Source organism: Trachemys scripta, chromosome 5 (assembly GCF_013100865.1).
Source record: "Trachemys scripta elegans isolate TJP31775 chromosome 5, CAS_Tse_1.0, whole genome shotgun sequence".
Taxonomy (NCBI): Eukaryota; Metazoa; Chordata; order Testudines; family Emydidae; genus Trachemys; species Trachemys scripta.
Window position 1 is genome coordinate 87923843 of NC_048302.1, and position 22463 is coordinate 87946305.

The window sequence follows — 22463 nt, forward strand, 5'->3', positions numbered from 1 at the left end:
GTTTGAGCATTGGCCTGTTAAACCCAGGGTTGTGAGTTCAATCCTTGAGGGGGGCCCCTTAGGGATCTGGGGCAAAATCAGTACTTGGTCCTGCTAGTGAAGGCAGGGGGCTGGACTTAATGACCTTTCAAGGTCCCTTCCAGTTCTAGGAGATAGGATATCTCTATTTATTTATTTTATTTGCTTACTAACTTTCCTTCACCCGATATTTAAATAACTACTATTGGCAAATTGCTATCCCATTTTTGCATTTATAATTTCTCCCTTTTTTTTATTACCTGATACTAAACTTCTAACACGATTTCTAGTGTAAGCCCCATCTGCATTACAAGCTCAGCCTTCCTGAGTGACCTGATCACAGTACAGTTGTTTCTTGACACTGTTAGAGCACAGTTCCAAATATTTAGGCGTGTGCTTAATTTTGTATATGCGAGCAGCCTCATTGACTTCAATGGGGTTACATGTGTGCTTACAGTCTTTGCAAAAATGGGGCCCAAGACTTCCACAGGGTTTAGAGGCATGGTTATGGTCATGTCTAGACTATAAAACAATGTTTCCTCTCTCTAGGTTCCTTTCCTTACCCTACTTACTAGAATATCCTATAATTAAATTTTGGAAATTTTGCTAGTTTTGTAATTGATATTTTTTTAAAAAACATTGTATAAATCTGTGCCAGAAGAATAGTTTGCTGTAACTTGATAGAATACTTCAGAACTTGACATTGCTACTCCTACTGCTTTGAAAGTCACATGCCCAATGGTTTAGTTTTAAGAATATGTCTTTTGAGCTGAAAGCAGTCGTAATACTAGCTGTCATTTTCCAAATGATTTAAAACATACTATTGATGGTTTCTGCTTGTAAAAGTAACACTGATGTGTGGATTTATAAAGATTGGGTTTAAATACTGGTGTGATTGTGAAATTGTCTGTAGTGGTTCTTAGATTCTCGGACAGAAATCAATTTCTCTGGTGTTTACCTAGTACTATAAAGGAAATAGTTTGTACCATATACACTCTACAGACAGGACCCTGCTCAACTGGTGTAAATCAGCGTGGCTCCAATGCAGCTAACAGAGCTATGCCCATTTACACATGCAGGGGATCTGGCCCACACTGTTTCAAAATACGATATATTTAAAATACAGGCATACATATCAGTAACCCTAGATTTAATATTCTGGTGTAACTAACAGCAATGCTTTTGGATTGCAGCATCTAAAGAATACTGACAATATACAATCTTTAACGGTGTAAAGAGATCTCAGATGTTTTGTCAAGCATGCTCCTATTTTACCTCTGGTTTTACCTCTTTCCAGTTAATGGTCATCAGTGTTTCATGTAGTCTTCTCTCTGCAGGTGGCTCCATCAGCTCCTCAGTTCCTGAAGATAAGGGCGCTGGAACAAGGTGGCATTTTTGTGAGTTTCTGTGATTAAATCTGTTGTGAAGTTGTCCTTCCCAATGTGACACAATGAGTCATTGACAGAATTGGGAACAGAACCCAGGAGTCCTGACTCCAGGACATTCCCTCCTTTACTCTGAGCTTTTATACCAATAATACATTTAGAATTTGGGCAACCCATACCAAAAGTCCCTGGGTGCTTTAGCAAAATATTTTCAAAACTCTTTTTAACTTAAATAAATGTTTAAAACATATTTTTAAAAGTTCACATTCCATACACATTCCAGGCAAAGAGGTAATTAAGTGTGACGTATTCTTCACTCTTAATTTCTACCCATAGTACTCTGAAAACTACAGTGATAGAGGATAGGTGGTGAGACACAGTATCTGCTGTGAATGGCATAAGAAAAAACTTCTGTTAATCTACAATTGTCCTGAGAACTTTTCATATCAGAGTACAGCAATGAGGCAACAGTGGCAGAAATGAATGGTCATGTTTTGAACACTCCATGGCTCCTCCTTGCATACTTTTGGGAGACTAGCACTGACAACAACCTTTGTGTAGTGCTTGAGCTACAGGGAGGGCAGAGACCACATTGGCTAGTCCCTGGGTACAAGTTTCTCCTCTACATAAAATCTAGAGCCATGTGAAAATTACTTTATGTTAGTGTTTAGCAGTTTGTCCTATCCGACCCCACCAAAAACAAACAAACAGGATATTTAAAAATTATTTTAATGGTCACTTGTAAATCAGTCCATAGATCATTCACCTCTATATGGTTTTTTTCTGATATATGCCCATAGGCCCAGATTCAGAAGCACTTAAGTATATGCTTCACTTCAAGTAAATGAGAATTCCCATTTAAGAAGTCAATGGGCTTAAAGCACTGTTTAAAAGTAAAGTGTATGCATTAGTGCTTTCCTGAATTACAGTCTGTATTTCCCACACTGAAATACCGCTGTGACTCTCCTTCCTCTGAAAGCAAGGAGGGGGTCACTTATCCCCAGGGATTACCAAGGAGAAGAAAACAACTTTTAAAAACTGAAATATTGCACTGCACTGGAGCAGATATTCCATCAGAGAGTACATCATTTGGCTTATACTTTTCTTGCACTGTATTAAATTGCAATGGTTTCCACTTAGAAAAAAAGTCATACAGTTTGTCCCTATATTGAATCATGTTAACTTTTTAAAAAAAGTTCTTTATCATTGTAGGGTTTGGCAGAAACAATGGACAAGTTTTGTAGCCTTCAGTTCAGCTTGGTAAGAAGATTGGAAGGGAGGGTGGTAAAATGTTTTTGCTTTTATTTATTTATTTATTTAGGTTGCGTTTTTAACCAACTGAACATATTATTTAAACAGAAGCAGGAGCCATTTTGCACTGAATTTAGAAAATGTGTATATAGAAAAATGTTAGCAGTCTGAACTTAAATTGCTGTAGTTTGGGCTGAGACCATATTCAGTTCCAAAATAAATATAAAAAAATAGGCATTTCCAATAATTGTGAGCCTGTCACAGTAAAGCTTGTGTGGTAATTGCCATTCACCCAGTAGGACTTGTTCTTAGTCTGAATGTTCCTGTTTCTTTTTATAAGAAAAATGAGCCTGAAAACTTAAAGAAGGAGAAACTCTCAAGGAAATCAGCTTGAATTGTTTATGTGCTCTGTAGTCTTCACCCCTGGGCTCTCTCCCTCTTTGTGATTATGCAGATGTGAAGAAGAAAGTTGTGACTGGGTTGGGAAAGGAGAAATGGGTGACAATAGTCCTCATCCTCTCCATTACCTGCATCAATGGTCACTGAAATAGACAAAGCTATGGCTTGTGGTTACCTGTGACAGCTCTTGTTCTCCAACATATTCCTGAATATAGTTTGCAATTTATACACCATTATATCCCACTTAATAAAAGACGTGGGGAAAAGAAAGAGAAAAAAGCCCTCTCTACACAAGCCATACTCAAGAAGGATATAAACTTGATCTTGGCCAAACTGGATTTCAGTATATTTTGGCAAACACATCTGGATGAGACCAAACCACTTCAAAAAGAATACGCTCTATCCTAGGTCTCTACCTGGGATAAAGCATGATTGTTAAATGGTTAAAACAGAATTTTAGCTACATCCACACCGTCTGGTGAAACTAGTCTGACCTGCTTAGATTATAATGGAGTTTAAACCACATTTAAGCATGGTAGTCACAACACAGTTGTTATAGCCGTTTAGATGGGGCCTATCATACTAGTTTAACAAGTGGATGTTATTCCAAAAAGCAACTGTCTCAGCTATTCAGTGGTTTTCAAAAACAAGCTGCACATTGCATCTCTTGAGTTCACAAAGATTGCATTACAGCTAAAATACTCTCAAAGCCTCCCAACAACATCAATTTTCGGTAGTTTGATCATCATTGACCAAGTGTCACATTTTGGGGTGCAACCCAGACCAGTGAAAGGTTGTTTCACTGCTTGTCCTGTAATCCTGAGTGCCTTAAAACACTCTGCTGCTGTTGCTTCCTGTCTGAACACTCCCAGCCAGCAGACAAGCATGCACTGAGTGTCTGTGTGTTAAGCAGCCCTAGTTCAGCAGCTCTGACTCTAGCAGCCTGCTTGTTACATAACAGCCACACACTGAAGTCCACCAGCCTTGGTTACTACTAGCCTAGTGACCCCCACACACCCCCAGTCCCAGGTTTCCCCATAACTGTCTGCCCTGAAATGTCCAGTCCTCTCCTGGAACATTTAGAGAAGTAGTAAGGTCCATTGCTCTTTTAAAGAGACAAAAACAGCAATGTGTTGCTTTAACTGGATTTAATAATCATTTCAATTCAAACACAAACACTGGATTAGTTTAGATTAAAAGTAAAACAAGTTTACTAACAGAAAGAGAGTGGATTTTAAGTGAGTTCAAGTATAAGGGATAAAGTCAGAATTGGTTACAAGCAAATAAAAGTGAAAAGTGCTTTCCAGTTACTAAGACTTAACTTCAGCAACTTACAATCTTTGTTCAAGGTAGTTTCCCCATCAGTCTTCCAGTCCCAGAGACTTCAACCTCCTTGGTTGAAGGACCCATTTTTCTAGGCTTGCCAGAGCTCTGGCCCCTTGTGTCTGTCTAGTGATGGAGTCAAGATGGCTCCTTCTCTTTCCTAATATCTTCACAAACTCACTGTTTTGTCCCCAGATTTAGGATTACCTCATGCTGTCCTTTCCTTCCTGTGGATTTCCCATCCCCATGCTGATTTTTATGTAAATGGGGCTTCCATTGTTTTTGGTCACACTTTGCTTATTTTTACTGGGGATAGGTAAATAGCTGCCTTTCCTCCTGTCTGGGGGAAAACCTGTTTCTCCCTGTGTTTGGTCACAGACTTTAAAGCATAGTATCACTGAGTATTCATGTAGTGTTAATACATACATTTCACAATGATATTAATCACCAGTGTATCATTTGCTTTCATAAAAATCCTTACTTGATACCCTTTTATAATACAGTAATATTGTATACAATCAGTTGATTCAATTACTTATCTTTTGAGGTTCAGATTCTCTGTCTATAGACTAGAGGCTATTTCCTCCGCTCACTAGATTGATGGCTTTGTTTACCTTCTATGTAAATGTGCCTTCATTGTCTGCCTGACAACCAGGCAAGTCAGACAGACAAATACTCATTCCTTTGTCTAGGGCAGACTGGCTGAAGCATTGCTTGCCAAACACATTTTAAGAATATAATTCTAGCACATATCCATAACTCTTTGTACATACCCTATACCTACATGCAAAAATATTAATGATCAATGAGTTTTCAAATGAATTATATCATGCCACCTGTTGGGTATATATCATGACAACAGTTTGTTAGGTGTAGTAAGTATGTCAGGCCTGATCAGTTTCTTCCCTCAGTACATTGCTCATCATTAACAGATAAGCTTGTTTGGTAATAATGAGCCGTGTACTGAAGAAAGAACCACAGATACTTCTCTCCTTATTGGCCTAAGAGCTGCTCAATAAACTCAAAGCTTAAACACAAAGAAATGTCATTTCTTCAAGCTATTATGAATTGGGAAAGAACAACTATAAAGAAAATAGATTGAGTACTGAAGTAGGGACTAGGAGTCGGAGAGGTAGGGATGATTTTAACTGCTCAGTTTGCATCCTATTTGGCAAGTGTTGACATTTTTGCTTTCTCTTCAGAGCCTTGTACTGTTGTACATACACACTAGTACAGAGACAACTAATGATCCATTCTGTAGAATCAGGGCTTGACTTGTACCAGCAGATCAAGGATACTTGCTTGTTGTCTTCTAAAACCATCATTTTTGTCCCAGTAATTTTTTTATTGGTTTCTCCAGTACATTTCTATAAACCCACAAAATTGTATTAAGAGTCTTACAGTCTGGAACTAGTAGAGTTTTATGTGATGAGCAAATTTATTTTATTATGCCACAGTCAGGAGTTTACTTGTGATTATTTATCAGTATGTTGTTAAGCAAATGAGTACTTGGGGTACTTGTTTGCCAATTAATAATGAAGCAAAGACAATGTTTTAAAGAGCTCAACTTTTCATGAATCTAGTAAATATGGGACTCTTTCTCAATGTTTTATGGATGCTGCCATTAAATCATACATTGAACATATGGCCAGATTTTCAAAGATGTTGAGCACATACAACTCCCAATGACTTTACTAGGAACACCTCTGAAAATCCAACCAGTAGATTATGGTTATAGACATACTGAAAGGCTATTCAGAAGCATTCATTTTCTGGGAAAATAGAGATTCTGTTCCATTATAAAAGAATATCAGATTTTTTAATTTCATGAACATATATAAATAGATATACATGATAGGTTTAGAGAGAGATGATAGAGATAAAAATGTTAAGTGCTTTTAATAGTAATGAAATAAATGGATAATAAATTAGAAATAAGGAATGTTTGCTTGTGAGGGCAGTGGTGTTATGAGATTAACATTAGATAAAAATGAAAAGTACAGAAAGTGACATTTTCCATTAAGAATATAAAAAACATTTAGTGTCAAGATAGAAGTTATGTGACTGGCTTACCATGCTGACCAGTATTGTTTCATTGTTTGCTTGTGCTCCCCTTCTCTGCTGTTGAATTCATCTGTTGTCTCTCACCTTATACTGCAGTGTGGACTGTGGAGTTGTGTGTGTAAACTATAGAGAGCATCAGAGTGTTGGGTGTAACTACCTATTGTGTACATTGCTGGCATGAACAAATTCATAGCCCTGTTTCAAAGAGTATGTTACCAATAACTAGGAACCTCTTCATTCGCGCCAGCACTGTCCATGCAGGGCAGTTACAATGCAACACTTTAATGCACTTTGCAATTTACCCCACACCTAGGGTTACCAGATAGCAACTGTGAAAAAATAGGACAGGGGGTGAAGGGTAATAGGCGCCTATATAAGAAAAAGTCCCAAAAAACGGGACTGTCCCTTTAAAAACAGGACATCTGGTCACCCTACCCACACCTCCCATATTCCACACTGAGGCACAGGGTAGACAAGCCCTTAGTTAAAACTGAATAGAGAGCTGTAAGGGTATGTCTACACTTCAATTGCACAGTCACAGCTGGCCGATGCCAGCTGACTTGGCTCAGGCTAAGGGGTTGTTTGATTGTAGTGTAGACTTTCAGGCTTGGGCCATTTTTAAGAGCCATTTTTAAGAGCATGTCAAACAGGGTGTTATTTTAGAGCGCACTGCCCTGCCCCAACCAGTGTGACCTCAGATGCACGATGCATGTGAGGTCACAGTGGCTGGGACGGAGCAATGCGCTCTTCAGAATGGCATCTGATATCAGACAAAACCACGTCCAGTTTTATCTGAGTATTGAATGGGGGACAAATCCTAGAAAAGAAAAACTCCTGGTTTAATCCAGATGAGTGGCCTGCCCTTTGGGAACAGCTGTCCTCTTCTCAGCTGCATCTGATTAGTTAACAAACTGACCCTTATGGGGGCAGGCCACCCTGCTACGAGAGCTTTAAAAAAGTGTTACACACATGCTAAGTATGACATTTGTTTTTGAGGGATGATATTCTTTCCATTGTTAAGGTTGCAGTCAGTGTCCATAAGCCCTATATAAATTTGGCTTAGCAAATCTGGTTTGGCCTGAAAACTGACAAATTTCCCTTAAAAACTAAAGAGAATGTATCTATTTCGCTGCTATCATTTTAAATCCAAGCAATTGCTCTAACCGAATCAGCATCACTCTCTGTGCAGAACACAGTATGATAATTCTATTTAATCCTAGTTTAAACTATCACTAAATTCATAAATGTGAACTCAGATTTCATTATCCTTAAGATAAAAAATAAACCCAACCTTTTTTAAATGAGGAAAAGATATTATTTTGGATAATAGAGTTTTTGGTCTTTTCCATCTGTGAGCTACAGAAATAAAACATAATGGATGGGCAACTCTTACATGTTGTCTTTATCAACTTTCTGAACTGATTTTGAAAGAATTCTTAATGTGATACATAACGTAAATACAGAACACAACTCCCACCTGTTCATGCTCTCTGTATGTGTGTATATATATCTCCTCAATATATGTTTCACTCTATATGCATCCGAAGAAGTGGGCTGTAGTCCACGAAAGCTTATGCTCTAATAAATTTGTTAGTCTCTAAGGTGCCACAAGTACTCCTATTCTTTTTGCAGATACAGACTAACACGGCTGCTACTCTGAAACTGTAATAAATGAAGTTGCATTTATAAACCTATTTGTAATTAATAATTTACAGTGCAGATATAGGAAGAGAGAACAGTATGAAGTTTTAGTACTGCCTAGAAACCAACACAGTTATTCTCTGTTTTTGTTTTTTTGTTTTTTCTCTCCCACAGATCAGTGAAGGAGCGGAGTGCATTTTCATTCCCAAAAAACTTTTTCTAGACAAAGCACCTGTCAAGTCGAGAAAGATGGCTCTCGAGCTGGTGAAAAGCTACCCCTCAGAGAGCATAATTATGGAGAACTATGCTAGGCACCAAGCTTGGAATACCTACAAGGCCAAGCTTATTGGACAACAGCTTGAGAGACAAGCTATGCCAACTTCAGCTCGCTTTTCTTTTTAAAAGATGTCTATAGTAGCTGCCTTATGGCCAGATACTTCTTCTGTTAGTGAATGAGATAATGATGATTCTCAAGCATGTGGCTAGTGGGAAAATATGTACTGTCCATGACTATATACACATAGGATAATGCACATGTTACATGCCTTTTAAATAAAGTTTGTTCCATTGTATGGAACTGCAAATGTTTCTGTTCAATAGGCCTGATCCTAAGAGCCAACAAAGACTCCAATGGGAGTTGTTGCCCTCGAAGATCAGAGCCTAAAAATCACCTGTATTTGTCCTACATTTCTCTTTTAAATAGTATGTCGAAGTTCCTACCTCCTCCACCACCACTCCAGGTCTGTCACCAGTCTCATTGGTCTGGCCACAGTCAGTATCTGAGTATCATTTCTGTGGCCACAGTGGAAACAAAACAGCCAACACACTGTAATGGAGATTTTAGTCTTCTTCTACACTGTAAAAACTCATGTTAGACGGATGCCATTATAAAAACATTGATAAGCCTCTTGTAAACAAAAATCAGGGGAGCAGACAATCAAATACCGTGCGTTGCCAGTTAACCATGATGCAGAATGGATGGAACAATAGAAGAGGTAGAGCTGAGGCCGATATTAATGTTAGTAGACTAAAACAAGGAGTCCTGCATTTAGAGATATATGCTTTATATTTCTTCTTTCCATTGTTGTCATAGGAAGGAATGATTCAGACTACAGAGTTGGGAGTTAAAGTCCTGAGTTCGAGCTTGCTATTAATTCACTGCATGGTCTTAAGCAAATCATTTCACTTCCTTGTCTCAGTATCCCTATTTGTAAAGTGGGCATAACAATCTATTTCACAGAAATGTTGTGAAGATAAATTACTGAACATTTATATAGTGCTTTGAACATATCGAGTGTTATATACAGTATGCAGAGCTGCCAGTAAATCTCCTCCATCTGCAGCTTTCTGTATATTCAGCCTTGTGGGGATTAATTTTTATCTCTGCAAGGCCTTTGCAGGCCTGTCTTCTGCTCTTTCTATAGCATTTCTTGTGCAAAGGAAAGACCCAGTGTATGGCGACTGCAAAAAGGAATGGCCTAGTAGAGCTAATAATCTCTGTGCCTAGCCCTGTGACAGTGTGCAGAAGGGCAAGAGAAGGATGTAAGGAGCTTGTCCTCACCTTGTGTGACAGGAGAGCAAAGGACCACAATTGCACCTGGCTCAGTGGTCAAATGGAGAAATAGAGACTCCATAGGGTGGCTTCCCTTCCATCTCAGTCAATAGAGCTAGCCAAACACTGTACTGTTGGAGGGAGTGCAACAGTTATTATTGTGCACCTTCCCTCAGTGCTCCTGACAGCATGATGCTTGCTCAAAAGTGAACTCAGAAAAGGAGGGAAGAGACAGAGGCAGAGGAAATCAAGGGAAGTGGGGTAAATGCCATCCCTTCAGAAACAGCAGGTCTCCAGGAAGAGCAACTGTCCTGATTTTAAAAGGAAAAAAAGGGAAAAATATCTTAGTAAGAAGGGACAAATTTAGCCCTGGTGTTAGGTACCCACTTTAAATTAGGGCTGAATTTGTTCCCCACACTTTACTTAAGTTATCCTCCTAACAGAGAGTGGAGAACTTAAATAAGAATTTCCATGGGGACATCCTCAGAAATATATTGCAAAATCAAAACCTTTAGTTCCAAGAAAAGCACTTGAGTGACAATTAGGTATCTATCACGTTTAAAAAACAAACCTTAAAAGTGATTAAATTAATAGTTAATAATGCAGCCCTCCCTTGAACACATTGATACCTACTTTTATCCCTAAATGAAGTAATTTAAAACATGTTTAATCCCAATAAGTGTGTATATAGTTTATTCAACATTCTCAGAAAATGTTCACATTGTCAATGAGACTTAGCCTGAATGTAAAAGCATGAGAAGTTTTTTCTTTGTCTTAAAGTTACAAAAAGGGATCAAAATCAGAACCTTTGTTACTACCTTAACACCAGAGAAGCTCTGCTAAATCACTGTCCCCCTCTGTCACTTGATCCCTTGTGGACGCCTGTGCTAGAAATTTTGAAAATCTATTTGTGAAAAAGTGATTGTAAGAGGGTGTACCTGGCCTTTGCAGCTCCCTATTGGAGGCCCGGCAGCCCTACTACTCCCCACCCCAGGAAGCAGCAAAATGGGAGGAAAAGAGCAGCAAAAGTGGGTCCTCCAGGCCTGCATAAAGAGGCCTTCCTGAGGCAACCATCTTAGAAACTAGAGAGACCTGTCTTTCAAGGGCTAACAGGGCTAATGACAGCCAATCAGAGCCCAGATAAAAGGGGCGGCAGGGCCTTAACGGTTCAGTTGCTGCGTGGGAACAGAGAGATGAGGGAGGGTGCTTGTCTCTGGCCAAAGATGCTTGAGAGCTAGCTAATGGTTGTTTTCTGGCTGCATTTTGCATAGCTGGGTTTGTAGGGTGAAAGGGGACCTGAGAACCTTAACCCTGAGATAAGGGTGAAGCTAAATGCAGGAAGAGGCCCAGGGAAATAGCAGCAATAAACTGAATCAAGTATGTGGCTGATGTTTTAGGGTCCCTAGGTTGGAACCTGGTGTGGTGGTTGGGCCTGGGTTCCCCTACTGGCCACAGGTAAAGTGGCATAAATCGGGCATAAATGAGGGGACAGGGCTTAGTTGGGAGCTGCCTGAACAAAGTGCTGTGTTTAAAGGGCCCAGAGTCAGGGCTGAAGACCCTAGTGAGGGCAAATAGATTGTATGTTGATTTAACTCAATACTCTGGAAGAGGTTAATTTGGACTTTGTGATTTGGCTGGAGAGTCAAACCACCGAAGACCCTGCCAAGATTGATTGGTAGCCTCTAGGGGGACCAGGGGTGAGAAAAGGACTATAGTACCACACCCTGCTGCTTGGAGGTGATCCAGAGGTGAGTGCCCTATTACAGTGATGGAGCAACATAATGCGACCCACAAGTTTGTTTTTTCACAATTATTTTAATTACCATTTAAGATAAGTTTCACTATTACATTCACAGAAGGAGAATACAGCATACATCTATTGAAAGATATGAAATGTTGAATTTCCCCCGCCACCCTAAATTTAGGAAAAGATACTACTCAGCTATAAAATGTCCACTCATCTATCCCTTCACTGCTCCCCAATCACATCTCTAAAACAAACAATTAGAAAGTTTTGCAACTGAACATTGATTACATGAGTGACATTTTTCTGACCTTCTTTCTCTCCCCCAAGCAATAGGCAGGTTTTAGCCGCCTGCTTCCACTGGCCCTGTATAGAATTATTGGATTTCCTCAGAAAAGAAACCAAGAAGTTCTGGATCTGAGACTATTATTACTCCAAGGTTTCTCAGAGAACAGCCTTGCCTATGCTGTCCATTCACTCAGTGTTATGGACCATACAAAACTGCTTCCACGAGGCATTCCCTTGTGAGCAAATTATCTCCATCCGGAAACTCACTGCTGGAAATTTTGATTGCAACTTCTTCTGAAAAGAGGATTAGAGCAAAATCACTAGCATCTATAAAAAAAACCAAATGCTCTTTATCTAGTCTTGTTTTTCTTTTAATTTTTATCTTACAATCAGTGAAATAATTGATTGTATTTATTAATATCATATATAGAGATGTTTGCTTGTATTCTAATACGAGCAACTGTTTTCCTGGGCTAGAAAAATGAGGGAAAGGACAGTTACTGAATGGAGATATGTGCAAATATCAAGGTAGTGAGTTGATAACTTAATATACATACCTAAAGCCTTCCGCCCAATGTGAGTCTACAAAAGAAAAAGCAAACAGTATGCCTAGCAACAAATGCTAGAAGAATTGGTTATGGAGCAGTTCGGCAATCAGGGAGTGCACACCACAAGGTCCTGTGATCCAGCCTCACGACTTCATATGAATAGGTTAGGAAACCTAAGCACAGTGCAGAATTGCAGAACTGTTCATCTACTGCTACAGAAAATCCAGGGCATGCATGCATATTAACATAGACTGGTATTCTCAAGGGGGACTTAGGCTGAGCATCTAACTTCTAGAGGCCTTGCTATCAAGGGGAATTCTCAACCCCGAGTGAGGTGCCCAGGCTCCCCACACAAGGCACTGGGAGCATTAGTTGCATAAAAACAGGATTCACAGAAGCCAGTATACAAAGCAGAGAACTGCCTAAGCTAACCAGTTGGAGATGCTGAGGGAAGGGGGTGGCCTAAGCCCTGCACTTCAAAGAGGCCAGGTTTACATTACATAGTTTTATTGACATAGGTACCACAGTCAAAGTTGTGAAAAATCACACCCCACTGCCAACATAGCTATGCCAGCAAATCCCCAACATGGACGCAGTTATGCCACCATATGAGTGCTTCTGTTCACATAGCTAATGTCTTTGGGATGGTAGTATAGTTATGTTGACAGAAAAACTCCTTTTGGCTACATGATGTAGCTATACCAGCAAAGCATTTGTAGTGTAAACAAGCTCTAACTCTGGGCTGGAGGAAGATACCACCTCCACTTGGGATTCACAACTGTGAATCTTCTCTTGAAATTAGGAACATAAACCAAGTTAGTCCTTTTTGAAGAAAAACTGATGAGGAGGTGGTTCCCTGTGACCAGATGCACCCCTGTATTCACATCCTACACACTAATGTAATATTCTTTGTACAAAATATGCCTTGTGAGGTATCATTTGGAAACTAATAGCTCAGTGACCAATTATATGGTGAAATGTAAGTAGCAACATTGTGTGTAAAGTTATGAACAAAAACTGAACTTATCATAGGACTGGAAGGGACCTCGAGAGGTCATCTAGTCCAGTCCCCTGCACTCATGGCAGGACTAAGTATTATCTAGACCATCCCTGACAGGAGTTTGTCTAGCCCGCTCTTAAAAATCTCCAATGATGGAGATTCCACAACCTCCCTAGGCAATTTATTCCAGTGCTTAACCACCCTGACAGTTAGGAAGTTTTTCCTAATGTCCAACCTAAACCTCCCTTGCTGCAATTTAAGCCCATTGTTTCTTGTCCTATCCTCAGAGGTTAAGAACAACAATTTTTCTCCCTTCTCCTTACAACAACCTTTTATGTACTTGAAAACGGTTATCATGTCCCCTCTCAGTCTTCTCTTTTCCAGACTAAATAACCCAATTTTTTCAATCTGCCTTCATAGGTCATGTTTTCTAGATCTTTAATCATTTTTGTTGCTCTTCTCTGGACTCTCTCCAATTTGTAGTGAAGCACTGGAATGCGTTACCTAAGGAGGTGGTGGAGTCTCCTTCCTTGGAGGTTTTTAAGGTCCGGCTTGACAAATCCCTGGCTGGGATGATTTAGTTGGGAATTGGTCCTGCTTTGAGCAGGGGGTTGGACTAGATGACCTCTTGAGGTCCCTTCCAAACCTCATATTCTATGATTCTATGATTCTATACACTGTTGACTCATATTTAGTTTGTGGCCCACTCTGACCCCCCCGATCCCTTTCTGCAGTACTCCTTCCTAGGCAGTCATTTCCTGTTTTGTATGTGTGCAACTAAAAAAAAGCCTCATCCACCTCTTCTTCCTGGAGAGGTGGTCTGTAGTAGACCCCTACCATGACATCACCCATGTTTTTCACCCCTTTTATCCTTACCCAGAGATTTTCAACAAGTCTGTCTCCTATTTCCATCTCAACCTCAGTTTCAAGCTGTACCCTTGTATACCGATATTCTAGTCATTCGTATTATCCTGTGATGCCAACTATGTCATAGTTGTGTTTATTTACTAGCATTTTGAGTTCTTCCCGCTTATTCCCCATACTTCTTGCATTAGTATACTAATCTAAGATACTGATTTGATTTCCCCCCCCCCAGTTCTGTCTTGTCTCTCCCTTATCCCTGCTATAACAGCCCATGTTCCCGCCAAATTCCAACTCTTCTCCCAGGTTTCCATGTTTTTGACTTACCTGTGGGCTTTGGTCATCTGCCCCCTTTGAACTTAGTTTAAATCCCTCCTCACTAGGTTAGTCAGTCTCTATCCAAATATGCGCTTCCCCTTCCTCGAAAGGTGGACTCCATCTCTGCATAGCAGTCCTTCTTCCTGAAACAGCATCACATGGTCAAGGAAGCCAAAGCCCTCCTGGTGACACCATCCTCACAGCCAGGCATTCACGTCCAGGAGGCAACTGTCTCTTCCAGGGCCCCTACCCTTGACCAGAAGGATCAAAGAGAACACCACCTGCACTCCCAACTCTTTCACCCTTACTCCCAGAGCCATGTAGTCACTTCTGATCTGCTGAGGATCATACCTTGCAGTATCATTAGTGCTCTCATAGATGACTATCAAGGAGTAGTAGTCAGAGGGCTGGATGATCCTTGACAATCCCTCCGTAATGTCCTGGATATGTGCCCCTGGCAGGCAGCATCCTCCCGGAATGTCATGTCAGGGCAACACATGGGTGTCTCTGTTCCCCTCAGAAGAGAGTCACCAGCCACCACTACCCTACGTTTCCTCCTGGGAGTGGTGGCTGTGATCCTCCCAGCTTTGGCGGTACATGGCTTCTCCTCCACCACCACTGAAGGTGATTCCTCATTGCTTGTTGCCAGGGCAGCATAATGGTTTTCCGTCACCATGGTGGGTGGGTTGGGAGTAGGGGTGGAGCACTGCCTGCTGCCAGAAGTAACCAGCAGCCAGTGTCCTCCCTGTGACAGAGCCATATCCTCCTCCCCTGGCAGTGTGACAGCAGTCCTCTGTAGCTGGATAGCTTCCTCAGCCTTGGATGTCTCCATGTGAATACTCAAGGAATTCCTCGTGGGCATGGATGCCCCTCAGCCTAGCCACCTCCTCCTGTAGCTCTCCCACCTGCTTCCTGAAAGATTCTACCAGCAGGCACCTTTTGCACTGGATGGTACCCCCAGCCTGGCTTTCTGTCAGTGGGAAATGCAGGCCACAGTCTCTGCAAATCCACACCAGGATCTGGGTAGAGGCATCCATGTTTAGGTTCATCCATGGTTAGGTTCTGGATACAGGCGCAGGTGGAGGAGACAGGAGCAGCATTGGCACTGGTGATGCGGCCTTCCTAACCATAGCAATTATATTATGTCTCCCTCCCACAAACTCCCTCTCTAGCACCCCTTGGTCACTTAGCCCCTGGCTTTTAAGGCCTTTTCTCCTAGGTCAGCCCTACCCCCTCGTTAATCACACAGGGGAAGGGTGATCACAAGGCTGATTGAGGCTGATCAAAGATGATCAAGGATGATCCAGGCAACAAAGGCTCAAACCCTCCCCAGACACACAATCCCAATTGACCCGAAAGAGAAATAAGAACATCCCAAGATTAGCACTCGCACCTTGTTCATTCAGCAAGGGGATCTCCTTCTTCCCGCCTCAAACATCCCTGTTTGTGGGCCCCTGTTCACTAGCTCCTGAAATGCGTTTACCAGACAAGTCCGGGGAGGGGGTAAATGTGTTTCTTAAAGACAAAGGACAAGCTGATGCCTCTAGCCAGGTGTCATCAAAGTTGATTGGCAATCACCAGTCAAGTGGCCATTCTTTAGCAACAAAGGCAGGCGGGAACAGATCGATCTGCATTTTAGCAAACAACAAGAAGGAACCTCTTTCACCATGAGCCTCTATATCACTGTCCTCAGAGTGGGAAGAAACTTTATCTAAGGGTAACCCTCACAAAAATGCATTTCAAAGGGCAACTGAACTATAAAAGTGAGTGGAAAAACACCCCAGGTTTTCTTTCTCCCCCCCTTCACCTAAGACGACAAAGGAACCACTTTTGGAGGGGTTCTGACCTGAGAATTTGGTCAGCCCTGTTGCTGGGAACATGTGGTAAAGGTTTTACCTTGAACCAAGTCTAGTTTGTTAAATTTTAGTTACCAGAAAGCATTTTATTTTTATTTCCCTTGTAATCATTTCTGACTTTAATACCTTATGCTTGCACTCACTTAAAATCTATCTCTTTGTAATTAAATAAACTTGTTTTATTTTTTAATCAAAACTAATGCAGTGTTGTGTTTAAACTGAATTGTTTGGTAACTCCAGTTGAAGTATCAAAGTGTTGTATCCTGACCCCTTACAGGGGCAATGGACCACTAACATCTGAACTGTCAAGGAGAGGGCTGGACCACGCAGAACATGTTTTGGGGGAAACTTGGAACTGGGAGTGCACTGGGAGTCCACCCTGCAAGTAGTAACCAAGGCTGGTGAAAGCCACAGTGTGACTGGAGTGGAGCTGGCAGGCTGCAGCTATACTCAGACACTCAGGGTGTGGCCTGTGTGCTGTATGGCTGTTCATGAGCAGTCCAAGTAGGGGCCTACAGCAGCAAAAGCATTGTGAGGTACCCAAGGTTGCAGGGCAGGTGGTGACTCAGCCCCTCACTAATCTGCACCCTGGAACATGCTAGCCACCTTATACTTATATTGGAGTGGTTAAAGCACCCAGCCAGGATATGAGAGACTCAGGTTCAAATACCCTCTGTGACTGCTGTGCAGTAGGGACTGGAACTTGGGTCTCCCACCTCCCAGGAGAGTGCCCTAACTGGGGCTTTGTCTATACTAGCATTTTTGACGGTCAGGGTGTTAAAAAAAACACATCCGTGACCGACATAAGTTTCACTGATAAAAGCGCCAGTGTGGACAGCGCTTTGTCTGTGGGAGAGCATCTCCCACTGACATAGCTACCGCCGCTCCTTGGGGGGGTGGTTTAATTATGCCAACAGCGTATTTAATTATGTCTGGCACTGGACTTGGTGTCGGCAAACACACACACTCTAGAAAAGGGAAAGCTATCTCATATCTTATACCCGTGGAGAACTGTAGCGAGTCAGTCTGATAACTAGCTAACCTAGTGGTCAGGCAGTGGCTTCCCAGTTCTTTCCAGATTGTTCTAAGGAAGGCCCCAACTGGCTGGTATGTGGTGGGCCTCAATCCCTGAATGCCCCTTCCACATCCCTTAGGGTTCTGTCACAGTGGATGTGTGTAGGGGACCAAGGTAAGGGGATGCAGGGACGCCCACTCCACTGAGTCCCAATCCAGAGATGTTACAGTGTCTGGACCACTCATTGGTCCACTCCAAGTTATATTCCCCTCAGGTAGCTTCCAACTGGGGTGGGGCTCCTCCATTTGGGGCTTGGTCATAGATTTAGGAGTATCCACGTAGTCTGCCAGTGGGACAATGTCTTGTTTCTCACACTCTCTTGTGTATTTCAAACTCCCAAAGAGGTGGGAGGAATCAGGATCACTACTTCAAGAGTAGCCTTAACAATGCTATTGCTATTCTTCTCATAGAACATTAGGGTTGGAAGAGACTTCAGAAGGTCTAAGGATGGAGATTCTACCACCTCCCTAGGTAATGCTTTCCAGTGCTTCACCACCCTCCTAGTGAAATAGTTTTTCCTAATATCCAACCTAGACCTCCCCCACTGCAACTTGAGACCATTGCTCCTTGTTCTGTCATCTGCCACCACTGAGAAGAGACGAGCTCCATCCTCTTTGGAACCCCCCTTCAGGTAGTTGAAGGCTGCTATCAAATCCCCCCTCACTCTTCTCTTCTGCAGACTAAATAAACCCAGTTTCCTCAGCCTTTCCTCATAAGTCATGTGTTCCAGCCCCCTAATCATTTTCGTTGTCCTCTGCTGGACTCTCCAATTTGTCCACATCCTTTCTGTAGTGGGGGCCCCAAACCTGGACTCAGTACTCCAGATGTGGTCTCACCAGTGTTGAATAGAGGAGAATAATCACTTCCCTCGATCTGCTGGCAATGCTCCTACTAATGCAGCCCAATATGCCGTTAGCCTTCTTGGCAACAAGGGCACACTGTTGACTCATATCCAGCTTCTTGTCCACTGTAACCCCCAGGTCCTTTTCTGTAGAACTGCCACTTAGCCAGTCGGTCCCCAGCCTGTAGAAGTGCCTGGGATTCTTCCAGCCTAAGTGCAGGACTCTGCACTTGTCCTTGTTGAACCTCATCAGATTTCTTTTGGCCCAATCCTCCAATTTTTCTAGGTCACTATGGACCCTATCCCTACCCTCCAGAGTATTTACCTCTCCCCCCAGCTTAGTGTCATCCGTGAATTTGCTGAGGGTGCAATCCATCCCATCATCCAGATCATTAATGAAGATGTTGAAAAAAACTGGCTCCAGGACCAACCCTTGGGGCACTCCACTTGATACCGGCTGCCAACTAGACATTGAGCTGTTGATCACTACCCAACGATCTAGCCGGCTTTCTGTCCACGTGATAGTCCATTCATCCAACCCATACTTTATTCACTTGCTGGCAAGAATACTGTGGGAGACCGTATCAAAAGCTTTGCTAAAGTCAAGGTATATCACGTCCACCACTTTCCCCATATCCACAGAGCCAGTTATCGCATCATAGAAGGCAATCAGGTTGGTCAGGCATGACATGCCCTTGGTGAATCCATGTTGACTGTTCCTGATCACCTTCCTCTCCTCCAAGTGCTTCAAAATGGATTCCTTGAGGATCTGCTCCATGATTTTTCCAGGGACTGAGGTGAGGCTTACCAGTCTGTAGTTCTCCAGATTCTCCTTCTTCCCTTTTTTCCTCACAGCTCCTGGTGTTAGCCTCACTTCCTGGTGCAGTCTGTAGCTCCTTCCCTTGGGCTATCAGTGCCCTTTTAAACTATCCCTCCATCTGGAGCATGCCCTCCAGCTGCTGAGGAGTTGTGCCTCCATAGCCCAGTGCTGCTCTTTTCCTTTGTCTGGTTTAGTGTGGGGTCTGTAAACTGCATCACAAGGACACAAGTCCAAATCAATTTCTTTTTAACAATATAAGAAATCACGAATAATCGTTTGCTTATATTAGAAATGAATATGGTATATTGCAAACAAATGGTGAATCAGTCAACAAAGTTTGAAGTGATTATTTTGAAAGAATGATGAGTGAGGAGAATCCCAGGGAGGAAGTAAGAACATGTAAGCCAAACCAGGGCATGATAGATTGCATGGAAGAGATGGCAGAGGTACTTAGGAAAATGAAAAAGGAGAAAGCATCTGGGCCAAATGAACTACCCATAGCTGTGATGAAGCTATTGGGAAGGGAGGGATCAAATATCTTACAAGTTTGTTCAGTGACATTCTTAGAAAAGGAAAATGCCAAATGAATGGTGTAAAAGCTTTGTGGTGCCCATTTTCAAACACAAAGGGGATATTACACTTTGTGCTAATTATTGCCTGATTTAGCTAATGTCATGCTATGAAACTATGGGAGAAAATTATTGAAAATTGTCTCCATGGAATGGTTGAAATTTGGAAGGGTCAGTATGGATTCGTGCTAGGAAGGAGCACAGTTTACGCCATATTTGCACTATGAATCCTCATGGGAGAAGTTCAGAGAAGAGAGATGGCAACTGAATATGGGCTCTGAGGACCTGAAGAAGGCATATGATTGTGGTATACCAAGAGAGCTAGTTTGGTGAAGTTTGTGATGGAGAGGATATGAAGGATATGTCTGTCTGATCCAGGATATGTATGATGGAAAGACTACCAGAGTCAAAACTAATGGGGCTACATTAGAGAATTTCCAGTAAATGTTGGCCTGCATCAGAGGGTCAGTGTTGAGCCCCTTTTTGTTTGCAGTTGTCGTGGATGCGATAAGTGGAGTATACAAAGGGAGCCACTAATGACTTAGTGATACGTGCTGAAGATTATGAGACCCTGCAAGCCAACTGTGTCTCCTCCCCAAGTGTAGCTGTCCAGTCCAACCCCTCTCGCTAACGGGTTGTGATAGCTCCCTGGGCGAGCAGCAGCTCCTTGCACAAAACATTGGGGAAGATGATTGTTCCTCTTCCCAATAGGAAGTGTCAGATCAGTTAGCTGCCAGGTTGGCTAGTTGTAGCTGCTGTTTGATGTCAATGATGCTGTGAGCTCTCTTACAGGGGAATAGCACAGATATTATTACTGACATTAATTACCATATTTTATCATTCCAGATTGATTAAAAAAATCCAGGTGTTAATTATATACCATATATCTATACATGTGTCCACAGCCATAGATATATTCATATATACACTAAAGGAGCCCTATTGTACCTATTACTGCTTCTCAATTTCTAAATAGGTGCATAAGCAAGAGTGCCTTCTTCATCTGTGCTTGCAAGTGTAATGTAAATTTTCCCTGCCCTTGTCATTCCAGACTAGATTATTGCACCATTTTTAATTTGGACCTATGCTTGACCAGTACAAACTTTAGCATGTGCAAAATGCATCTGTCCACTTACTCAGCAGCAGTGTGCACAGAAGGCATATTGCAACTCTAGAGGCTGCACTTGCTGCCAGTAGATTTCCAGGTGCATTCCAAAGTGTTAGATTTGTTCTATAAAACCCGTTACAATTTAAACCTGGGGTGACAAAGGAAGCTTCGCAACTGGTGTAAATTGTCATAGTTCCATTGCTGAAGAGCTATGACAATTCACACCAGTTGGAGATCTGCCCCTGAGTAGCTAAGTGACCTCTCTTTTTGGGCTCCATCCTGCAAACATTTTCTTATGTGAATAGTCCCACTGATGGCAACTACTTGTATGAATGATGGTTTGGGGAAGCAGCCACTTGGTGTAATACCATGCCAACTGAGATCTACTGGACTGCTCAAGTTCACCATCTCTATGAACCCAGGTGTTTGGGGAAGGATAGTCAAAATGGAGACCTCTAGACTTCAGAATTTGCTTTTTCCCACAGGTCCAACAAATATGAGTGCATTGACCATCTGGGCATACTGCAAGACACATCTACTGTATATGCTCTGTTTTTTCTTGAGAGAAGAGGGTTTTAGTTGGGGATCAGAGATCCTGTTATTGTATATGAATTTCAGTGGATTGAACCTAGAGAATTATTAATAGACACTGTATATGTCAAAAGAATATATACTATATCCATACATGCTATATACAAACACATAATGGAATGAACCAAAGGCTGGCCTGACTGAGATGCTATGCACACCTCATTGAATGAAATGATTTTGCATGAATAGGAGCGAAGGGAAGAGATTGGACCATTCTACTGGTGAAACTCAGGAAAAAATGTTAAGGCTGCAGAGATTGCTAAGCAAGGAAGGGGGGCAGTAAGTAGGGAATTTCTATGTGATGTTAATGAATGCAATGAATGTGCTGAATTGTAGGAGCTAGACACTGTAAGAGGGAACTAACAATTATTTGTAAAAAATGAGAAATAAGAAAAATGAGAAATAGATTTGGAAAATGCAGTTCCAGAACCTTTGGACTGAGGGGAAGAAGATGTAGCTAGCCTGCAGGCAAGCTGAGTATTTCTAGTAGGGCAGGCCAGAGCAGGTTATATTGCTGCCTGCTGCACTTTTAATCCTCCTCCCCATACGAAGGGAAATTGGAGTTAGACCTGCCCTGTGACCTTGTGTCTCCTTGAGGCTTGTTTCCACCTTTGGCAAGCCTCTTCTCCCACAGGTGCCAACAGCCTGCCAACTCTGTGTTGGCTCACTAGGGCAGGACTGTAAAGTGCTGGAAGGCAGCAGCCTAGAACAACAACATCCATTTGTGCCTCCTGCTACTCTTCTAGGCCTAATGGTTTCATTTTCTGTGGACCCCCCATTAGATCTTTATTAGCAGCATTTAAAAGCACCAGTGCCTTTTCCAGACATAGGGTCTGAACCTGAAGATCCAGAAGTCTGTCCTACTATGCCCCTGGTAGCAACCACTCTGTATTTTTCTCACTGGCTTACAAAGTAAAAACTTATTGTTAGAGCCATAGCCACTACATTTTAATCTGGATCTCAAATTTCCCAGAATTCAGGGCTGCTCAGATCTGGAAGTTTGGTTTAGCTTCTTGGAAGAAGAGTAAGCCAATATCAAGTATCTGAAGTTCTGGATCTCATACCTTCTGAGTTAAGGGTTTGGGTGTCCTAGGTCCTGATCCTGCTATCTGCTCTGTACAGCTGGACATCTCTGCTGTTGCAGAGCCCCATTGACATCAATAGGGGTCAGCATAAGTGCAGGGGTCCACCCATGCAGAACAACTTGCAGG

General features: G+C 42.1%; 1 protein-coding gene across 1 annotated transcript in view; it reads left to right on the top strand.

The window, feature by feature from the left end:
• The window catches only part of LOC117878353 (cyclic nucleotide-binding domain-containing protein 2-like), a 140932-nt gene extending 132350 nt beyond the window's left edge, over nucleotides 1–8582 (top strand). Inside the window, exons 15-17 of the mRNA XM_034772524.1 lie at nucleotides 1356–1415; nucleotides 2616–2663; nucleotides 8256–8582. Coding sequence (XP_034628415.1) covers nucleotides 1356–1415; nucleotides 2616–2663; nucleotides 8256–8483 — 336 coding nt within the window. The 3' untranslated portion in view covers nucleotides 8484–8582. The remainder of the gene's footprint in view (nucleotides 1–1355; nucleotides 1416–2615; nucleotides 2664–8255) is intronic.
• The last annotated feature ends 13881 nt before the right edge of the window (nucleotides 8583–22463 follow it).